Source organism: Hippocampus zosterae, chromosome 18, assembly GCF_025434085.1.
Source record: "Hippocampus zosterae strain Florida chromosome 18, ASM2543408v3, whole genome shotgun sequence".
NCBI classification, from domain to species: Eukaryota; Metazoa; Chordata; class Actinopteri; order Syngnathiformes; family Syngnathidae; genus Hippocampus; species Hippocampus zosterae.
In genome coordinates, this window is record NC_067468.1 from 14,941,909 (window position 1) to 14,962,544 (window position 20,636).

Sequence of the window (20,636 nt, forward strand, 5' to 3'; positions counted from 1 at the left end):
TATAATCACCTCACGGTTAACTAGAAATTCTGAGATAATATATTGTCATCGTAGACATTGGAATTAAACAATTACAACAGTCTAATCAGATTCCATCACATTCTGCAAGTTGACTACTGGCGTACTTCCGACCTCTTGCGGAAGACATAAGTAATGCATCAGTGAACTAAAATAGGGGATTGAAATATGGTGTTTGAGTTCGACTGTATGTACAGTATACAACATTTTCTAAACAGGAGTAACAGTGTAACTATTCTGATTGAAATGATGGAAAACCTCTCAAAACTTGGAAAATGTTCGGCTCCATCTGTAATGCGAGTACGCACGCGCCTAACCCACGTGACCCGGAAATGTTTCGACAATCGTCTCTTGCTGGAAAAACGCCATTGCCCGTCAGCCTTCTAATTATTGCTTAAAGTCACGAGGTCCACTAGCGGAGTGTTTGATAAGGATTGGGTTTGTCTTTCTTAGCGAGTAAAACAAACGTCTCGTATTTGAATTCTCATTGTCGAAACATCAAGAGTTACCGCAGACGGGAAAAAGCCAACCGCAATGGGTCAACGGAATTAACTGCAGCACAGCAAGTGACGCTTTCCTTCGCCCAGCAAGTTCAACATGATGCCCGTGAGTTTAGTTGCGACATATTTTTTGTCTTAGTATTAAGATCCGTGTGGTTGCATTCGTAATGACGCTAAGTATTGTATGCTCTTGCCCGCGCGTACAAGCGGAATGATGCATGACAGGAGCAAATAAGCACCAGAACACAGTCATTAAGTTTTAGCATCCAAAATAAAGGTTGCTACTTTTGAAAAATGTGTATTGACAACAGTGTTCAGCATAGGGGTTTCATAACTCAGACCCACATACTTTAGTTGAAGAACGTTTTATTGACGATGTATAAATTTACCCTTATTAGTGGATTACTTGAACATATGTTACCATTTCCTTCAACATCGATATTCATATTACAGTTTGAATAACGCTGTGTTCTATTGTGGATTACAATGAGAGAAGCACACATTTGACATGCGTCTGTGTTAATAAAAAGCCAAGGTGCTGCTAACTAATTCACTGGGTGTGCGTGCGTGTGCATGTGACCAAGTGCACCTGTTTTGAGTGATAAACGGTAAAGCCCCCTAACAGATGCACTGTGGCACTAAAGCTGCCAGAAGCCCTCAACTTCTGATCCGAGAAGCACGCCTGATTCCATATATCCCTGTACATTCTTCTACACCAAGCTCGGTCATCTTTGCCTTGATGTACCCTTGCTTTGCACGATAGGGCACAGTCATGCCGAAGCTGTAGATGGTCTTCCCCAATATGTTCCCAGAAAGTTTGAAACATAGTTGTCCAAAACAGTGTGTGAAGGTGAAGTAGTTTGAAATCACCGAACCTGTGTACAAGTCATGCCTGTGAACTCGGCTCTAAAGTTGTTGCGCAAGCTCAAAACTTCCAAAAATATTCTAAAAAATTCATCATGGTGTATATTGTACATGACTCAAACCGAAACAAAACAAATGTGCACCCCCTTTGTAACAAGTAACCCAAATGACTCTCTTTTGTCCAACATCATTTTTGAAACTGCCACCCTCATATCTCCAAAGCAACAGCCTTACATGACGTAAGATATCCTTTATTTGTCCCACACCTTTGACTCTAAATAGTTTCTTGCATTGAACACGGAGATGATTTGGCATTCCAAATCTTCCACTTGGCTGCTCTGAAAGGGCAAAGGTAGAAAGTAATGGGTCTCCGAGTGATTTGCATACTCAGAGACTTTTTTTTTGTCTGTCCCGCCACTGCAGCAGCACAGCGTACAACGTGCTTTTATTTCATAATTGAGTTTTAAGTCATGTGAACGTAATTTCATTTCAACATTGGCGGTAATGGAATTCATTTGCTAATTTATACAAATCCAGACAGAACTTCAACAGGAGAATAACACGACCCCCGCAGGGCATTTTAAAGTGTCACGTCTTTCAAAGAGACTCCTGTTTTTACCCCTGGTAGTTTTTGTTTATTTATGGATGTATATGACTCCAGAGCATCCTACAATCACAACCATGAAAGTCAATGTAAATGGTATGGCTTCTTCCTTCACGGAATAAGTCACTGCACTGTGAGGCAGAATCGATACACCAGAGAGAGAGAGAAAAAAAAAGAAACTTTAATCAAGGGCAATCTTGGCTCATTGCGTGAGGAAACAACAGATGCGGAACCTAATCACATGGCTTGGAAGTGCCGAAAGGCAATGATGAGATGTACATATGTGCCATTGTATTTGACTATGTCTGAACATTTCATTTATACATTCATCTATTTTTTTTAGATGACATTTGAGGCTTCAAGTAGCGTGACGCTGCTGTTTGACTTCTGGCATGTGAACAGCCCTGGAGGTATTTTCTTTATTTCTCCTTGTAGATCTGTAGAATTATTGGCTTGTTTGGTGAATTGTCCAAGTTCCCTGCTGCAAATTATTGTTTTATTTATGTATTTTTAAAGTCCAATTTAGGGTTAACGGTGCAGTACTTTTCAACCGGAGTACCCAACAACCGGTCAATTTGGTATTTGATATATGGGACCACGCATGCAATGTCATATGGAACCTATTTAACATTCAGTGTGTATATAAATCTTTGTCTGTTCCCTCAGGTATGTTTTTGTCAGTGATGGTGGTCATGCTGCTGACAGTCTTCTACGAGCTGCTCAAAGTTTGGAGGGTGTTGCTCACCAGGAGCACGGGGCCGGCTCGGCATATGACTCCTAATGCCGGTGCGCCGTCCCACCGGAGTGACAGCAGTTCCATTTTGGAAAACAGCCCATCGGAAGCCTCATTGACGCCCAGAGAATCAAAACCTTTCTTTCCAAACAACAAGGGCCGGTAAATGTTCTCTCTTCTCTTTTTCTCGTGATTGTGACATACTTTCTACGACAGTCTGTGACACATACTCTGCTCGTGCCTAAACTTGTCCAACTTCCTTCGTTGCCCTCTAAACTTTATCGGCAATGCTCATCTCACATCTAAAATGATGGACTGCTGCCATCTACTTTGAATTTCACGTGGCCCCTTTTCCAGCGCGCTGATGCATTTTTCTATATATATTACTCACTTATGTCATTATACGTTTGACGCAGGCGATGGAAATATTTTCAGTCCTTACAATCATTTTGAAAATAAATGATCTGTGTCCTGGTCCTCAGCCGGTTCCTACATGGAATCCAGACACTGCTCCACTTGCTCCAAGTGACTTTGGGCTACATGCTGATGTTGTGCGTCATGTCCTTCAATGTTTGGATCTTCCTCGGCGTCATCTCAGGTTCCACACTGGGTTATTTCATCTCATACCCTCTGCTAGATTGGCATTGATGGACAGTGCCACCCAGTGTTGTCACAAGAATTAAAATGATTTTTTTCCCCCGTGGACGCTCACTCTGCTGCGCTTACACGACTTGGGTTGTTTGGTGTGACAGAAATGTCATGTTAAAGTCCTAATATAGCTACTTGAGGATAAAACCAAGTTGGCGAAGATCAGTCTAATCATTCACAGCGGGAACTCAAAGGGAGTAGAAGAATTATGATCAACAATGACTCCATGATCAGTAACTTGATAGATTAACGCTGTGAGAGTATCGAAAGGTCTGATTAAGATGTAACCTATGTTTATTGCATTGCATTGCATCCCAGTCTGAACACTAATTTGTTTGATTCAAATAAAAAGGGGAAAAAAGCTATTAGAAATGTAAAATTGTTCTGTGATTCAAAAGCCATCTCATCTTTGCACAATAAAGCTGAATTTACTCGGACAGGAGATATCAGTTCTCAGTCGCAAAATAATGCAGAGCCCACTTTGAGGAACCGATTCTACCGTATGCTTCTGGCTTATAAGCAGGCCTAGAGTGCAGTGCGCAGTGGGAAATTTAATTAGTGACTATGATTTTCAGTTTGACTGTTTTTGTGCTTTCTACTGTGTTTGTTATTAATATATTATTTTATTGTTTGTTGTTGTATGAATTATTTTTGCTCCATGTATACAACAGGGATTGTTTGAAAGTGATTTTATGAATACGGTTGTTGTTTATTGCAGCCATTTTTAACATGATGTTTATACTGTAATGCAAAGTTTAGTATGTTTGAACTTTGAAGGTTGCATAAAATCCTTAACCGTTTCATTCACTTTGCATCCATCCATTTTCTAATCCTCTTATCCTCATGAGGGTCGCGGGCGTGCTGGGGCCTATCCCAGCTGTCTTCGGGCAGTAGGTGGGGGACAGCCAATTGCAGGGTACACATAAACGAACAACCATTCGCGCTAACAATCACATCGAGTGGCAATTTAGTGTTCCATTATCCTGCAATGCATGTTTTTGGAATGTGGGAGGCAATCAGAGTACTTGGCACACGGAGAACACGCAAACTCTCCATTGGAAGGCAGGAACACTGTACCTCTGCACTGTGAGGTGGAGTCGACCACCTCACTCACGCTTCAAAAGCTATTCATAGTTTGTACTTTTTTACTGAGTTTTTTTTTCAACGTATCTGTTCTACCTAAATACACAGTATGAAACGTTAATCCCTTTTTAACTACCCCGCCTCACGAACTCTGCATATGTCTTATGATTCAGTTTTCCAGACATGATAATATACACACTCTTTCACGGAAATGGAACACAGGTTAATAATTTGACAGCAGTGTATGACGTTTCAGGCGTTTTGCGAGACACTGACAATTCCACCAATTGAAATTGTGGGTATTAAATCGACGTCGAAACTGTCCAATGAGCGGCAGTCTTTTTCGACTCACAGAGGCAAGACTTCCTTTTCACCGCGGAAGCGGCAGATCGGTGGGTGTACGACTGTACGTCGAGCCGCTACAACAGGACAAGAATAGCCGCCACTTTGTTTGTTTTACCAAACTATTTCGGCAGCGGAGCACAACAGCCCCTGGACTGACATGTCGACGGATATAACCAAAGGTGTGGACCAAGTGTCTGTTGGTAAGTAAGAAGCCAATGAAAATCTGCAGGCTAAGTATGTTAGCCACCTAGCATCTGATGACATGTGTATAGTTGCAATTGCATCAGTCACACACATGCTAGCAGTTAGCTTGCTAGTAATTCCCAGGGCTCTAAGATTCACTTGTATTTCGATTATTTTGCGGTGAATTGCTGTACTGTATCTGGTAGGATTATGAAACGGACGAAATTTGAAAATTGAACCATTGTTGCCTCATGTCAAATCTATCCCAACTGTCATTTTACGACACAGATTTCGACTACGTCAGTGAATTGCGTTCACTAATCAGTACGAATTAATTAACCAGTAGTGAAGGTAAGTTTTATTATTGGTTAAAAAAACAAATAAGAATCATACAGGGTTTTATTATATTGATAAATAGAGAGCCTGAGTACATCCTCGCCCCCACCACCCTTTCTTTTGACACCCCACTCTTGATTTATTTATTTTTTACTTTAATTATTTAGTCTGTGGACTGTAGAAGCGCCTGTACTGATATGGCAATTGATGTAACAAAAGTTGTGGATCAAGTGTCTTTGTGAAAGAATGTACAGTCTGAGCCATTTGGATGAAGCAACGGTTGTGAAACCGTCGATCACGAAAGCATTGTGAAAATGTGTGGGTGGAAAATTAGTATCTGAGGAATCACCAGAACCGTCTGGCTTTCAGGGGGGTTACATTTACACAGAAAATACGACTGTTGACGCTGAAAAAAATCTAAACAGAGAGGGCTGTGAGTCAAGTTGGTTGAAACCTAAGCTTTTTGCATTAGAAAATGTACACTGGTTCCGGGCATCAGAAACATCATTTAAAAAAATAATTGTTTTGAGGCATACATTTATGGATGAACCATTTTTTGTAATACACACAGCAGAGTTGGTCGACGTAATTTTTTTCCCCTCCAGCCTTCCTTAATTATTTCTAACTCTGGTATCAGCAATGACAACATTTCCCACTTGATGACTCAAAACCTTTTCTGACATTTGTCATTCATCTCCGAGAGAGAATTTGTGTGTGAAACTCCCGTGCTTGTGTTTTACCTCAGAGGAAGTGTACGTGTCGGACAAATGTGGCAACGACCAAGATGGCGATGGGTCCCAGCAGAAACCCTTCAAGACGCCTCTCCAGGTAAGCACAGTGTAGGCAGCGTTTCAACCTGCATTTTTATTATTCAAAGCTGTGATTTAAGTTTTTTTTTTTCAATAACGGCTAATGAGACATGTTTTTTTAATGTCCGTAATAATGTCTGTATCTGATCATTGTGTTTTTGATTTACCTTCCCAGGCTCTACTGTTCATTGGCAAAGAACCATTCCCAACAATCTACGTAGACTCACAGAAAGAGGATGAGGTAGCGAGATTTTTTTTTTTCCAACAGATTTTCGACATTATTAAGAATGATGCCCATCGTACATAACTAGTTGTGGTAAATTACTGTGTTTTTGGCATCTTATTTGTTTCTGTCAGCGTTGGGTAGTGATCTCCAAGACGCAGATGAAGAATGCAAAGAAAGCTTTTAACCGTGAACAGGCCAAGAATGAGTCCAAAGAAAAGAAAGAGGTGTGTGCCTCACTTTCACATCGGTTGCTGCAATACACTCCCCCATTGCCCCCAAAGTTTTGGTTTTATTCATCAGTCTTAACTATCGTGTTTTTGGTCCATGATTGTTGGACAGGCGGAAGACAATGAGAGGAGAGAGAAGAACCTGGAAGAAGCCAAGAAAATCGTGATGGAAAAGGACCCCAGTTTGCCTGAGCCGGAGACGGTTTGTCTTTGATTTTATTGTTGTTGTTTTTTGATAAGTGCAATGTTGATATATAAGCAGCGGTCAAAATGCCTGAGCAGGACTCATTTGGCAGCGTCGTTCGCCTTCAACTGCCCTTCAGCTTTTCTTTTCTCTGGACAAATTTGTATTCCTCCTCCCTCAGGTAAAAATCATCAGCCTGGGACCAAAGCGAGGTCAGAGAGTCAAAGTGTTTGGATGGGTTCATCGCCTGAGAAGACAAGGTTAGGACACTTGAAATTTCATATGGAGGCTCATATCCACTGCTCTCGAAAAAGTGAAGACGTTTGACTTGAATCTTGCTTTGTCTACTGTATAGGGAAAAATTTGATGTTTGTCGTGCTGAGAGATGGAACTGGTTTCCTGCAATGTGTGCTGTCCGATAAACTGGTAAAACTCAAACAATGATGACCTTTTTTTTTAATAACTTTTAAATTGTCCAGTGACTGACATATTCCATTATTGCATATTGATCTCATGTCCAACTATCATTTCACTTTGTCATTTTTTTGGGGGGGTGGGGCAGGGGGGGACGTTCTAAAAATGTATCAACATCTACCAACTGACTGCTCTTGTTCTTGTCTCCAGTGCCAGTGCTATAATGGCTTATTGTTGTCCACGGAGAGCAGCGTAGCTCTTTATGGGACTGTGACACCAGTTCCTGAAGGAAAACAGGTGAACACGCCTGCACGCAAACAGAAAAAAAGGGCTTGATTGTGTTTTTGAAGGAAACCTAGTGTGCTTTTTTCCCCACCATGTAAAACCATTTCCAGTGTCAATACTGTGCCTGTGAGCACTCACGCATTTCCACATTGCGGATGAAAATAAAGGTCCATCACGCTTCCAGGCACCAGGAGGCCACGAGCTCCACTGCGACTTCTGGGAGCTGATTGGCTTGGCGCCGGCAGGCGGCGCCGACAACATCCTGAACGAAGAGTCGGATGTGGACGTCCAGCTTAACAACCGACACATGATGATCCGAGGAGAGACTGTCTCCAAGGTCCTCAGGGTCCGATCCATGGTCACGCAGTGCTTCAGGGAGCACTTCTTCAGTCGTGGCTACTGTGAGGTGAAGCACACCATCAAGGAGTCATCTGAGTTGAGCAGGGAACAATTTTTGACATGACAGACAATTTTTAAAAAGTTAAAAAAAAATCATCAGTCTCTCTTCTTTTTATTTCCAGCTACAACACGAGCTTCCGGTTGCTTCCATCACAATCACGCCTCTGAATCGCCACTCGGTGTTTGCCTTAAGAAAAAAAAAACATGTTCTTGTAGATGTTAAGCTTGTTTAACGCTCATGATGGTCGGGCTGACAGTTTGGGGGGAGGAAAAGACACTCTTCACAACAAATCCCTGAATAAGGACAATCTACTTCCTGTTTCCCCATGCAGGTTTTTCCGCCCACTTTGGTGCAGACTCAGGTGGAGGGCGGCTCCACGCTCTTTAGCTTCAACTACTTTGGTGAGCAGGCTTACCTGACGCAGTCCTCCCAGCTTTACCTGGAAACGTGCATACCTGCGTTGGGCGACAACTTCTGCGTTGCTCAATCATATCGAGCTGAGCAGTCCCGCACCCGCAGGCACCTCGCAGAGTGAGTTCTGCCAAACTCCTTTCTAGCCCGGCAAATCAAATGTCACTGATTCAAGTCCTCATTCTCGAGCGAGTATCCTTCCAGTAAACCCAGAAAAACGTGCCAAGTTAGTCATGACGAGTTGCTGTCGGCTCGATTCTTCAGTTGCTTCCTTGTAACCCATCTAAAGTGCCTCCCTGCTTTTGTACTCGCATATCGATCAAAATGATGGATTGTCACCTTTTCTGCGCAGGTACACTCACATTGAAGCAGAGTGTCCCTTCATCACTTTTGAAGACCTGCTGACCAGACTGGAGGATTTGGTGTGTGATGTTGTGGACCGGGTGCTCAAATCCCCTGCTGCGCAACTGCTCTACGACATCAACCCGGTACCAAGCCAGATCACGTCTACCCTTTGTATTTTGACTTCTTTTTGGTGGAGAAATTGCATTCTAAAGTTGCTATTTTATTTTCCGATGATGTTCTCCAGGACTTCAAACCCCCTAAAAGGCCTTTCAAGAGGATGAACTACTCCGATGCCATCAAGTGGCTTAAAGAACATGACGTCAAGAAGGATGACGGCACCTATTATGAGTTTGGAGAGGTGAGCATGACTCAGACAAACGCTTTGCTCTCTCAGCATCCAAAATCTTTCGTGATGACTGTATTTCACATTGTCATATGATGAGCGCGCAAGGTGATTTTGACTGAGCACTTAAATGGGGGAATAGAAGCAAATAATGGATGATTTTGCGAATGGCAAGCTGAGATCGTTAGTGCAGCAGTACTTTACATGATGAAACCCTACTTTCAAAATACTAATTCCCAACCATGGCCCGTACATCCCTTTTGTTATGAAACATGTTATGTCATCACCTTCCTCTCATTTGTCTTTCCTGTTTTTGTGTGTCAGGACATCCCAGAGGCTCCCGAGAGGCTGATGACAGATGCCATCAACGAACCAATTCTGCTTTGTCGTTTCCCAGCCGAGATCAAATCCTTCTACATGCAGCGCTGCGCTGACGACAGGCGGCTCACAGAGTCGGTAGGCCACCCGCGATAGATCGTGCTGGTCTCAATTCAAAACTGAGCGCTGCACTCATGACAGCTAAATTGTGCCACCCGAGCCACTTGCAGTACATTGGAGATGCTCAACTCTAAATTCAGACTTACCTATGTACTGTAAAACCCTATATTAAAAAAAATTATATCCATAAAAAAGTGAGAGGGAAGAAATTTCATCATTTGACATTAAAGTTGTATCCAATCCAATCCAAGTGTGGGTGTGAAAAATGAGCATCCCCTTCAAAACAAACATGGTGGTGTTGAAATTCTCAACGGTGAAAAAGGGCGTGCCCTGAACACGTCCTCTTTGTCGCAGGTTGATGTTTTGATGCCAAATGTGGGTGAGATTGTCGGAGGCTCCATGCGTATCTGGGACTCCGAGGAGCTGTTTGAGGGCTACAAAAGAGAGGGCATGGACCCAACCCCGTACTACTGGTATACTGATCAGGTAACCGACCACTTTCCGGGTGCCTTTTTTTTTTGCCGCTCTGCTTCAAGAAGCGTTTTTACGACTGAAGCACCATCTGAATTTCTGTCACGTACCATTCAGAGGAAGTATGGCACGTGTCCTCACGGCGGTTACGGCCTTGGTCTCGAGCGTTTCCTGACCTGGGTGCTGAACAGGCACCACATCAGAGACGTCTGCCTTTACCCAAGATTCATCCAGCGTTGCCGGCCCTAAACGCACGCATGACACGCTCCGCTCTTGGCCTCACCTGTGGATCCGTAATATTAACCTAAATATCAGATCAAATACACAAAAAAACGAGAAATTTATTCCATGTTTTTTCTCCGTTGTCTGCTTCATATCTCGCATTTCTCAAATTGAGCCCCAATCACACTACGTTGTTCTCCATGTGCTGCTTGGCATACGTGCGGTCACTTCAGCTTACAGAGGCTCACTAAAACTAACACATTTGCTGTCATTGGGAAATGCTGAACGTGCTTGATTGTTTCCTGCCTTCAATGTAGTTTTTCTAGCACCATTTAGGCTGTGAGTGATGCTTAGCAAAGTAGAGTAGATTTGGGGTTTTTTTTAGCTGTTGCTTCTCCCATTTTCCTCTCCTATCCAAATGTCCTCGGAGCAAAAGATGTCATCATGTGGTGTCTTCTAATTATTTACTGAACAACTATTCAAAACATTGTTGGAGGAGGTGTGGCCCTCCATAAAGAGAGGACTAAGCAAGAAAATACACTTTGCACACGGGTATTTATTATGCCAATGTGTATTTACAATGGGACACAATTTTAAATAACTAATAGCAACATTGGCATTCTTGTGCTCTGGCGCGCTGACAAACATTTGACTACTGAACAAAAGCCTGAGTTGCACCTGGTGCATCAGGTGATTACGGTTATGTACATGGCATCAAATGTTTGTTCCGTTGTGGGTTTTCTTTAATTTTTTTTTTTTGTGATTGGAAAAAATTGGAACATACAACGATTCAATAAAAAGATGCAAAGAAACGACTGAGTAATTATCCTAGGATTCGGTGTATTAGTAGAAATGGGAATAATGTAAGATAAAACGTCAAACATAACATCCATTTGCCCTTATTCATACCGCTCAGCTTAATTACTCAATTCTGAATTGCAGAGACAAATGGAAGAAAATGAATCAATGTCATCGTTACTTAGTGTTCATGTGAGGAAAAATATTTCCGTCCTCTATTAATATTCTTTGTCTGATTACTGTAAATAGTGTCTGATGGTTGTTACAAGCAACATTGTCGCTTTTCCCAAATGTATTTGAGTGCACACGTCCGACGGGTTCAATGCCTTTTGCACAATTTGCGGTCATCTAAACTAGCAACTGAATGGCAACATTCACAACACGTGTTTCATCATGAATGGCCCAATACATTTCCTGATTCTGTTGGAATTGATATTTAAGCAGTCCTCTTCATCGTACCGCCCACATTTTGACATCACCAGACCATTCTGTGCAGTGCAATTTAGGCTTATCCTGAAATTTAAACCTGAAAGCTAAATACTCTGCAGGACTGCGTGCCTAACTTTTTGAAAGAGGTGCATTTGTTTGGAGGAGTTTGGCTGAATTTTCTTTTCCCGTGCGAATGAGAAAGGCTTTGAAGGGAAACACTCCCTGTGTTTCAAGCAGATCAAGAAAAACCAGTGCAATCTAAAACAAACAAGTAGAATCTCGAGTCTCACGAATAGTAGAATTTACCTTCCAAAGAAAGAAACATGCCTATATTTCTGTTTGTATAAATGCTGTATGTATGTATTTTTAATTAGAAATAATGTATCATGTCCTACTATTTATGTTCTACGCATTACGGAAATGGTTACCGTACTGTAAGCATGGGATTTGATTGAAAATGTTGGTGCTTAAATATACAATATTTAATTTTGTAAAGGGCAAGGTAGTGAAGGCGGGGAATGGTTCTGGAGTAGCGTGACGTAACATAAACGTAACCGATTTGCATCAGTTGTCAAGCGTGAATAAATGACCAAGCGGAAACGACTAAATTGACCGAGACGATTTCCACAAAACAATAAAGTCATGCCTTTTCAAATTTATTAAAACACAAAACGGTGACCACGGGTGTAAAAGTATTCACCCAAATTCGGTCCTTTTGTCTGCTGCTAAAAGACGTAGCTTTGGTGTGACACACAAACAGCTCTACAACTCCCACCCGACTGTTCCAACTTCAGGCAAATGCAGAGATAAATACATTGACAATCACATTTAAAATCTATCCTATAGCACCATGTATTAAATTAATCACCAAAGACGAAAAGGAATGTCATATTCACTGTAAATATAGTTCGTTTTGGTTAGTGTTGTAAACGTAAAATGTAGTTTTAGTATTAATTTTTACAAGCGTTTCCGTTTTGATTTTATTTCGTTAACAAAGTTGTTTTTCAATTTTTGTTTCGGCTATTTGTTGGTTTTCGTGAACAAAAATACCCTTGTTTTGAAGCTGTTCTAAAATAATACCCGGAAGTAATGACCTTGCTGCCGAATTTAAACTTGATGCAGCCAGCTGGAGGCGATAGCTGAAGGAATCTCGTTGACGTATCGTACAACGAAATACGCGGGACGGGGAAACACTCGTGACCACAGCTGGAGAGAGCAAAAGTGCAAGACTTATTTATCAGTTTGATTTTTTTGGGGGGGGGCGACATAAATTGGAAACTATCATGATGACAGTCCTCGGCAACGCCGGTCGCTTGATCCAATGTGAGTAGTACTATAGAGCTAAATTAGCTCGGACGAAGCTATGTTTAGACACGCGAGTTGCGATTTATTTGCACAATTCCAAAGTAGTAAACTACTGTTGCATCTTCGGTGTGGTCTGGGTACAGTTATAAGGGAATGGACTGTCTAGTCCTGCATGTGGTAAATTATACCAATACAGTACATCGTTGACATTGGCATTCGTTTCATAAATGATAAGTTAAATGGTTAAAAGGGCTCAGTTTCCGCCGGGGACCTTTCACAATAAATATATATCGTCGTAGTTGTTATTAGATTTCCTGTAAATCCGCATTTTTAAACAATTAAAAATTATTCTATATGACTTACCTGGATCTGATTTCTTGTCTATTTATGATATTCTTTCGTCGCTATTTCAAAATTAAAAGCGTAGCCCCTAATGGCCTTAGTTTATTTTGTAAACTAAATTTTATTTCCGTTACTGGTTAACCTTAAATTCGACGTCTTTATGACAGCGCAACGTGAGCAGTGTTACATTTGTGTAATCAAATGTATGCATTGATTCAAATTTCTGCGCCTGAGCGATATATGTCTTTATTAAAAATATTACATCGTTTTTTTCCAGTGGAGCATTTAATTAGAGTTACACAATTTCAACATTTTAAACTTGCGTAATCTCACTCGGCATCCTAGCGGCGTCTTGGGATATTGCAGCATGAAAATGAATGCTTCTTGAAAGAATTGGTACAAAATGGCTTCTATCTTCTTTTTTCTATCTTCGCATTACTTTATCTTTACATTTTTTTGTTTCACTCAGTGCGTTGGATGTGATGCCAAAACAAACATTTTCTCTGGGCATTTGTGGTTACCTGCCACCTTTCCCAGACATGTGCTTGTCTAATTGAAGACTAAATTGTCCATAGGTATCAATGTGAATGATTCATTGTGTACGTGTGCCCTTCGATACGTCAGCGACCAAATTGTAAAGTGTTGTAAGTCAACATGTATGTCCGGGTTCTTCACTTACCCCACTAACATGTCAGACTGATTTTATTTTGATCTGCTCCAGTTGCCAGGAGCAGTGTCAGTCTCAGCCTGAGGACTCGTGCCACTGTTGCAGCTTTGGCCCACAATGCGACCCCAGAAACCCAGGACAATAGGTGAAACGCACACACTTGTGCTTAGCCACTGTTCATTTTGAAATAATAAACATGAATGCTTAAATTGAGAATTCATTATTTTTGCACACCTTTTACGTGCTTTCATTGACAATGACTTGAAAAGTTTTTGCTGTTAATTTTAGACACACTTATGTAATTGTGGTGCTAAAAATAACTGCCGTGTCACTGTCTGTTGGAATTAATGTCCTGGGTCAGTAAGGAACCTATTTTATTGTATATACCCCTGAGGGATCTACGAAGCTTAGCATAAGATGGCCTCATTTGTAGCGTTTGTACATATTCGTTGTGAATTTAAGCATCGGTAGGAGCATCACATTGGGTGGTGATTTAAATATTTGCTAAGTTACTGTAGACTGAGTCATATTTTTAAATGGTGTCGTCATACCTCAGGTTGTGAGTGTATATACTATGTAAAGATTTATTATCATTAAGTTAGACTCATTTCTTGGCAGAGCAATCAAGCTCAGTGTATTGAATGTAACGACTGCTTTTGAACCTGTTTTGCAGGAAACCTAAGACGGGCATCTTGATGCTGAACATGGGAGGACCCGAGAAACTAGAAGATGTACACGACTTCCTGCTCAGGCTGTTCATGGACACAGACTTGATGAAACTCCCAGTGCAGAAGTACGAATGAGAAAATCATCAAGTACATTTTTTAAGGGCAATACATTTGAACCAAAGTTGTCGTGCATTCCGCATTTCTCATTCGTACTCAAGGATGAACAGGAGTATGATTATTGTTGCTCAGAAACCTCCGCAGCTTCACACTCTCATAATAAGTTTATTTCAGGACAGTAGTATGCAACCTTGAAGATGTAGAAAGGAACTTTGTGTTCACGTAACTGGCCAATTTGTTCAACTATTGATCATGTACACGATTACATTCCCTCGCCCCGCAGTAAACTTGGCCCGTTCATTGCCAAGCGCCGTACGCCAAAGATCCAGGAGCAGTATAGTAAGATTGGAGGAGGCTCGCCCATCAAACATTGGACCGCCATGCAGGGAGAGGGCATGGTGAAGCTGTTGGATGAAATGAGCCCCGAGACTGGTGAGAGCGAGCGTCCACGCGGCACATCGCTAAGCGGCTTGTTGTTGTCATGCAGCCTGTCAGAGACCGACAATGGTCACAAAAGATTCCCACTGCATCTGGCACCTCGAGGCCATCCAAATGTTTGTGATTATACATATATAAAAATAAACGCAAACGACATTTAAACCCCCACAAAGAAAGTCCCATGCTAAATTCTAGACCCCAAAACCTTTGTCTGTGATCCACACAAGCTAACCGTCTGCTTAATATCAGTTTGATTATTCTCATCCCGAGTGGATTGAACGAAAGTGAAAATTAAATTCTGTCCACTCCAACAGTCGATTTCAGACGTGTTTGTTTCCGCGGCACTCCTTGGGTGCAAAACGAAGATAGCAGCACATTGGAGGGAGTGGCTGCTCACACGCCTGCTTCACACCTCGCAGATAACAACGCAAACGAAGCAGCAGTTAGAAATCAAGTGACGGCTGACAACCACATGCAAAGCTGATATTGTTGACAACGCCTCCCCTTCACCCCTCCCGCCCTCCCTTTAAACAATCTACTCTCTTTTTCTATCCCATCAGCACCTCATAAGTTCTACATCGGCTTCCGCTATGTCCATCCACTGACTGAGGAGGCCATTGAGGAGATGGAGAAAGACGGAGTGGACCGAGCTGTGGCCTTCACACAATATCCTCAGTATAGCTGCTCCACCACAGGTCACCGAGACAAACATCATTTAGTCATAAATCAGATTTACAATTGTGACATAATATGCAGGGGTTTCTCCTACAATGCTAACATTAGCCAAAAATGTCCGCCCATGTACGCCCTCGACAGCTAGCTCGGATGTATTGCTGTTTGCGTGGACATTTTCATGGACATCTCCACATTACTGTATTGTTTTGGTTTTTGTTACTACCAAATCGGCCAATTGCTGTATCAATAGCTTGGCCTAACAGGTTTCTAACCTCAACGAGTCACAAGATAATTAATCTGAGGAAATCCAATGTTCCTTGTCATGTGATTCATTGTTGTTGTTGTTGTGTCAACAGGTAGCAGCTTGAACGCCATTTACCGTTACTATCGAAGCAAAGGTGACAGGCCAAAAATGTGCTGGAGTGTCATTGACCGTTGGCCCACACACCCCCTGCTGGTGGAGGTTAGACACGCACACACACGCACACACACGCAAAGACGCTAATGGGGCGGAAAGAACAAGGCGAATAAACATTTTCGGCACAGAGTTGTCATAGTAACCAATGCATCAAAACCGGTTTCCAGCCTCATGATGCAATGTGATGTCAAGATGTCATTTTATTCATGAACCTAACACTTTTCCTGCGTGTGCCCGTGCAGTGTTTTGCAGAACACATCAGCAATGAGCTGCTGAAGTTTCCGGAAGCAAAGAGAGACGATGTTGTGATTCTATTCTCGGCTCATTCACTTCCTATGGCGGTGAGTGCAACGTGATATTTGCCCGTCCCCTGCGGCACTTGATCACGAATGCTATTTTTATATCCAATCCGTTTTGACTCGATGGAACAACCACGTTAAATCAACAATTCATGTTTACTCTCCAACCGCGCGACTCGTCATGACCGACCGTCCTCCCGTTGTGTAATGTGTGCAGGTTGTAAACAGAGGTGACCCATACCCCCAAGAAGTGGGCGCGACAGTCCAGAGAGTTATGGAGAGACTCGGACACTGTAACCCTTACAGACTGGTGTGGCAGTCCAGGGTAAAGCCCCCCCGTACACTTCAGAATTAAAACTGTTGATCCGCGGGATTGATCCGGTGCTCAATTTATAGCTTAGTAGAGATCCGAGGGACGTGCAATTAGGGTACAGTGGCACGCTAGCGCCCACTTGTGGTACTCACTGTGGTGCATGAGGTGAAGTTCTGACTCGAACAAATAAATTCAACCCTGTTTTACAACCAAGCACAGCATTTGAGGACAAAACAAATATTTTATTATTTTTATTTTTTTATTTATTTATATTTATATATTTATATTTATTTATATTTTTATTATTATTATTATTATTTATTTTTTTTAGGTTAGAACAAGAAGATTGTTTTAATCCTTAAGAATGTTTTATTTTTTTTAAACATATATTTTGGTGCTATTTTTTTTTTTACAGTCACAAACGTCTGTTGAAAATAACACATTTTCATCCGCACATTGCAAATTGAGTTTTCAGTCCACCTCAAGTTTGTGATTTGAATTCTGTCACCTCTAGATGGCGCCACTTCCTATCTCATCAAGAGAGCCCCATTCCCCCCCGCAGCCCCTCAAACTCCCTTCTCTGACCGCATCCTGTTCTGTGCTCCATCCCTCAGGTGGGGCCCATGGCATGGCTCGGCCCCCAGACGGACGAGGTCATTAAAGGGCTTTGCGAAAGGGGGAAAAAGAACCTCCTGCTGGTGCCGATCGCGTTCACCTCCGACCACATAGAGACTTTGCACGAGCTGGACATTGAGTACGGACAGGTGCTGGGCGAGGAGGTGAGAACTTGCACAAGTTTCAATCCGGTCTGGCGCGTCATACTATCAGCAGATGCACATCATTGAATAATGAAGAACGTATAAGAAAATATACCTCACGTTTTTTTTGGTTTTTTTTTGTCTCCTGACTCCAAATTTTCATTTGCCATAGTCTACCATAAAGAGAATTGTGCCCCATTGCCATAGGGCACCTAAATGAGTTGTCCCTTATTTTTGGTAGACCCCCCCTCTGATGTCTACAGGATCAAGTGACATCAGTGGAGCTCTGGTCTCCAGATAAATAGTTCAGGATGTGTGTTAGGTTGTGTCTATGTCCAGCAGCCGAGCGGCATGTCTGTCGCAAGGCACCGGCAAGGTGACCGCAGATCAATGTGACTGGTGCCACAAAGACACGCACGCAGACATCGACGCATTTTGCACATTGGATGCACGTCTGCTGCACTCCTGCTTTCCTTCAGTCGTCAACCGCGACCGTTAAGAAGGGGAATAAATAAAAAAAAGGACTGCAGAAATGAAAACATACTTTATACCCACTATACACGTATCGGTTTAACGATACTTTTCATACTTCTCAACTGGAGAAAAATGAACCACCTTTTTTGAACCGGGCTATTTGCTGAAGTGTGAGCACATTCGGGAACCTTTGAGGCCTTCCCATGAGACTGTTTTTGATTGATTGTAATTTGAATGTCGTTTCTCCCCTCCTCGTGTCAGTGCGGTGTGGAGAACCTCAGAAGAGCCGAGTCGCTGAATGGGAATCCTCTCTTTATGAAGGTACGCAGACATCCACACGCACGTCAGCGATCCAGTGATTAGACTGTGACGCACAAGGATTGGGAAGATTGATAGATTTGTCAAAATGCTGAAAAGGGAACCTTTCCAGTTTGCGGTAATGATGTGCATTTCAAGTATTTATTTGTTTTCCTGGGACCTAAAATCTTTGGCGAATGAGTCAAGGGTCGGTTGTTGTACCGTCGCAGACGACCCGAGTCGTCTATGGGCACTTATGCGCAGCAGATGAATAGATTTGCTTCAATGCGCTTTGTGTGAGGCAGACAAGATAATTGTACCACTTCTTCTTTCCATAATCTCAAATTGCTAATGGCTTGGTCGTGTTCATGTATGACTGCCAGCAACTGTGTACATAATACATTGAGAGGAGACACTGTGTGATTTAATGAAGGGGAGGGAAGCAGGGGGGGGGGGGGGTGCAGGACAGACGCATAGGAGAACACGGCAGACCAACAGATAACTACTACAACTCTAATAGTTCTTTGAGTGTTGTATTTAGTGTGTGTGTGTGTGTGTGTGTGTGTGTGTGTGTGTGTGTGTGTGTGTGTGTGTGTGTGTGAGAGAGAGAGGTTTATTCAAGCAAGTAGCGGATCAATGGGAAGCTTAAAAGCTGACTACAGTACAACTGAACTGTCTGGCTGGTCAAACCTGCCATTGCTCAGAGACCCCTTGGTAGGGCCGTGTGCACGTGCGTGCGAGTGTGTGTGTGTGTGTAGATTTGAAATTGCCTGTACACCGAGGGCATGAAAGATGAACCGCGATGGAAACAGATAAGATAAGATAAGATATCCTTTATTCGTCCCACACTGGGGAAATTTACAGCCTCCAGCAGCAAGAATGTATGTAGAAAGAAGAAAGGAGAAAGAGAAAAAAAAAAACAACAAACATCTTTCAATTAAATACAATATGAACACAATGGATAAATCGCAGTACTATTTACAATTTTACTTCACATCATTTAATTATTATTATTATTATGATTGTTATTTTTTATTCATCAGCCTGACAGCAGTCGGTAGGAACGAGCGTCGGTATCTCTCCTTCTTGCAGCGCGGGTGTAACAGTCTCTGGCTGAAGGAGCTACCAAGTGGTGTCAGGGCGGGCTGGAGGGGGTGGGAGGGACTGGCCATCATAGCTTTTAGCTTAGTTAGCATCCGTCTGTTGCCCACCTCCTCCAGAGTGTCAAGGGCTTCACTGTGTACTTTCAAAATGTCCGCCATTTGATTTTGACCCACAGCCACTCACTCTCGTCTTTATTTTGTGTTCGAGCAAAGCATGTTTTAGCAAATGTCCATCCATTAAAAAAAAAAAAAACTAACTAACTAAAGGGAAAAATGTTTGCATGTCTTTGGTCTTGTTCAGGCTCTGGCGGAACTGGTCCAGTCCCACCTGAAGTCCAATCAGCCGTGTTCCCGCCAGCTGACTCTACGCTGCCCGCTGTGCACCAATCCCGTCTGCGGAGAGACCAAGGCCTTTTTCGCCAACCAGAAACTCTCATAGAACATGTTGGTGAAGGTGCAATCGGGGCATCCGATGACATCATGCACTGTCCAGTGTGGCGGGAAAAACACTGAGTGACGTTAAACTTCTATAGGAAAAAAAAAAAAAAATCAGAGGAAAAGGTTGAACGAAGCTTTGTCGGCATCTCGTAACTTTTTCCATCTCATCTTTTGTTTCTACTCCAAACCAACGACATGCCGCTCTTTTCGCTGATTTGGAATTCAGCGGGGAAGCGCGACACCCATTCAAATGAACAAAGTCAGCCGAGTGTTAGAATATTCCCTCCCGCTTTGTGAACTGATCAAGGTCTGCATGAACAGGTGCTCGTCTGGAAAATTAGAATGTCGATTTATTTCAGGAATGTCATTCATAAAGTGACATTTGTGTGGTGCGTTCAAGTGAGCGGAAGTCAATCGATTTTATCATGATATTGACATTTTTTTTTTTGGGACAAGCACCTGTCAGCACAAGTGATGCTCCGCAGAAACGGCTTCATGCCCTCAAAATGACAGAAACAATTGTACTCGTTTTCAAGTTACTTATTTTGTTGTTGTCTTTCTCGCATTCCATCATCTCTGCACAACAACCGCGTACCTTTTTGTTTTTCTGCTGACTGACCGCAGTCAAAAGGCTGGTTGCAAACGTCCAAAGTGTTCATCACAATGATGAGCTGAACGAGATCCTTCGTCTCAAGTCTCAGGTTCAATTTATGAACCTTTGAAGCGCTAGTTAGCATCGTCTGCAGATTTTTCCATGACTTCCATGTTGTTGTTTCAAGGTCACCTGCTCAAGGCTGAACAGCTACCCCCACCCCAACCTCGCTGCTTCCTCGTCAATTATGATGTTTAGAAGGGACGATTTTGAGGAAAAATTCCCCTTCTGTCGCGAGACTGGAATTAAGAATGTGTACAATGTTAGCCCGGCTAATATCAATTTGCCCCCTCCCCCCCCCCACCCCCACGTTGCAATTATAATGTGCCTTTTTTTCCTTTTGTACACGAGGTGTT

The 20,636-nt window shown here is 42.5% G+C and overlaps 3 protein-coding genes across 3 annotated transcripts; all 3 read left to right on the top strand.

The window, feature by feature from the left end:
• Positions 1–338: 338 nt before the first annotated feature.
• Positions 339–4,170, top strand: slc31a2 (solute carrier family 31 member 2). The gene is made up of 4 exons (XM_052051050.1): positions 339–624; positions 2,330–2,396; positions 2,653–2,881; positions 3,202–4,170. Exons 1-4 carry the CDS (start codon positions 616–618, stop codon positions 3,365–3,367), a joined length of 471 nt encoding a protein of 156 aa, XP_051907010.1. The 5' UTR covers positions 339–615; the 3' UTR covers positions 3,368–4,170.
• A 636-nt stretch (positions 4,171–4,806) lies between these two features.
• Positions 4,807–11,067, top strand: nars1 (asparaginyl-tRNA synthetase 1). The gene is made up of 15 exons (XM_052051024.1): positions 4,807–4,995; positions 6,060–6,142; positions 6,299–6,364; positions 6,481–6,573; positions 6,689–6,778; positions 6,942–7,020; positions 7,116–7,186; positions 7,385–7,471; positions 7,644–7,865; positions 8,191–8,390; positions 8,623–8,758; positions 8,860–8,973; positions 9,283–9,414; positions 9,751–9,882; positions 9,985–11,067. Exons 1-15 carry the CDS (start codon positions 4,953–4,955, stop codon positions 10,114–10,116), a joined length of 1,680 nt encoding a protein of 559 aa, XP_051906984.1. The 5' UTR covers positions 4,807–4,952; the 3' UTR covers positions 10,117–11,067.
• Positions 11,068–12,410: 1,343 nt separating this feature from the next.
• On the top strand, positions 12,411–20,258 carry fech (ferrochelatase). Its single transcript, XM_052051031.1, has 11 exons — positions 12,411–12,639; positions 13,685–13,775; positions 14,304–14,423; positions 14,699–14,847; positions 15,414–15,548; positions 15,885–15,991; positions 16,189–16,287; positions 16,463–16,570; positions 17,173–17,337; positions 18,052–18,111; positions 19,492–20,258. The coding sequence occupies exons 1-11, from the start codon at positions 12,600–12,602 to the stop codon at positions 19,627–19,629; spliced, it is 1,212 nt and encodes a 403-aa protein (XP_051906991.1). The 5' UTR covers positions 12,411–12,599; the 3' UTR covers positions 19,630–20,258.
• Positions 20,259–20,636: the final 378 nt, after the last annotated feature.

Bases quoted from the DNA above. Each gene is read 5' to 3' on its own strand.
- slc31a2 (XM_052051050.1), top strand. The intron at 2,397-2,652 runs GTATTTTCTTTA...CTGTTCCCTCAG, and splicing joins GCATGTGAACAGCCCTGGAG to GTATGTTTTTGTCAGTGATG. The intron at 2,882-3,201 runs GTAAATGTTCTC...CCTGGTCCTCAG, and splicing joins TTTCCAAACAACAAGGGCCG to CCGGTTCCTACATGGAATCC.
- nars1 (XM_052051024.1), top strand. From the start codon at position 4,953: ATGTCGACGGATATAACCAAAGGTGTGGACCAAGTGTCTGTTG. The intron at 7,472-7,643 runs GTGAACACGCCT...TCACGCTTCCAG, and splicing joins CAGTTCCTGAAGGAAAACAG to GCACCAGGAGGCCACGAGCT. The intron at 7,866-8,190 runs GTGAAGCACACC...TTCCCCATGCAG, and splicing joins TCAGTCGTGGCTACTGTGAG to GTTTTTCCGCCCACTTTGGT.
- fech (XM_052051031.1), top strand. From the start codon at position 12,600: ATGATGACAGTCCTCGGCAACGCCGGTCGCTTGATCCAAT. The intron at 16,571-17,172 runs GTAAAGCCCCCC...TCCATCCCTCAG, and splicing joins GACTGGTGTGGCAGTCCAGG to GTGGGGCCCATGGCATGGCT. The intron at 18,112-19,491 runs GTACGCAGACAT...GGTCTTGTTCAG, and splicing joins GGAATCCTCTCTTTATGAAG to GCTCTGGCGGAACTGGTCCA.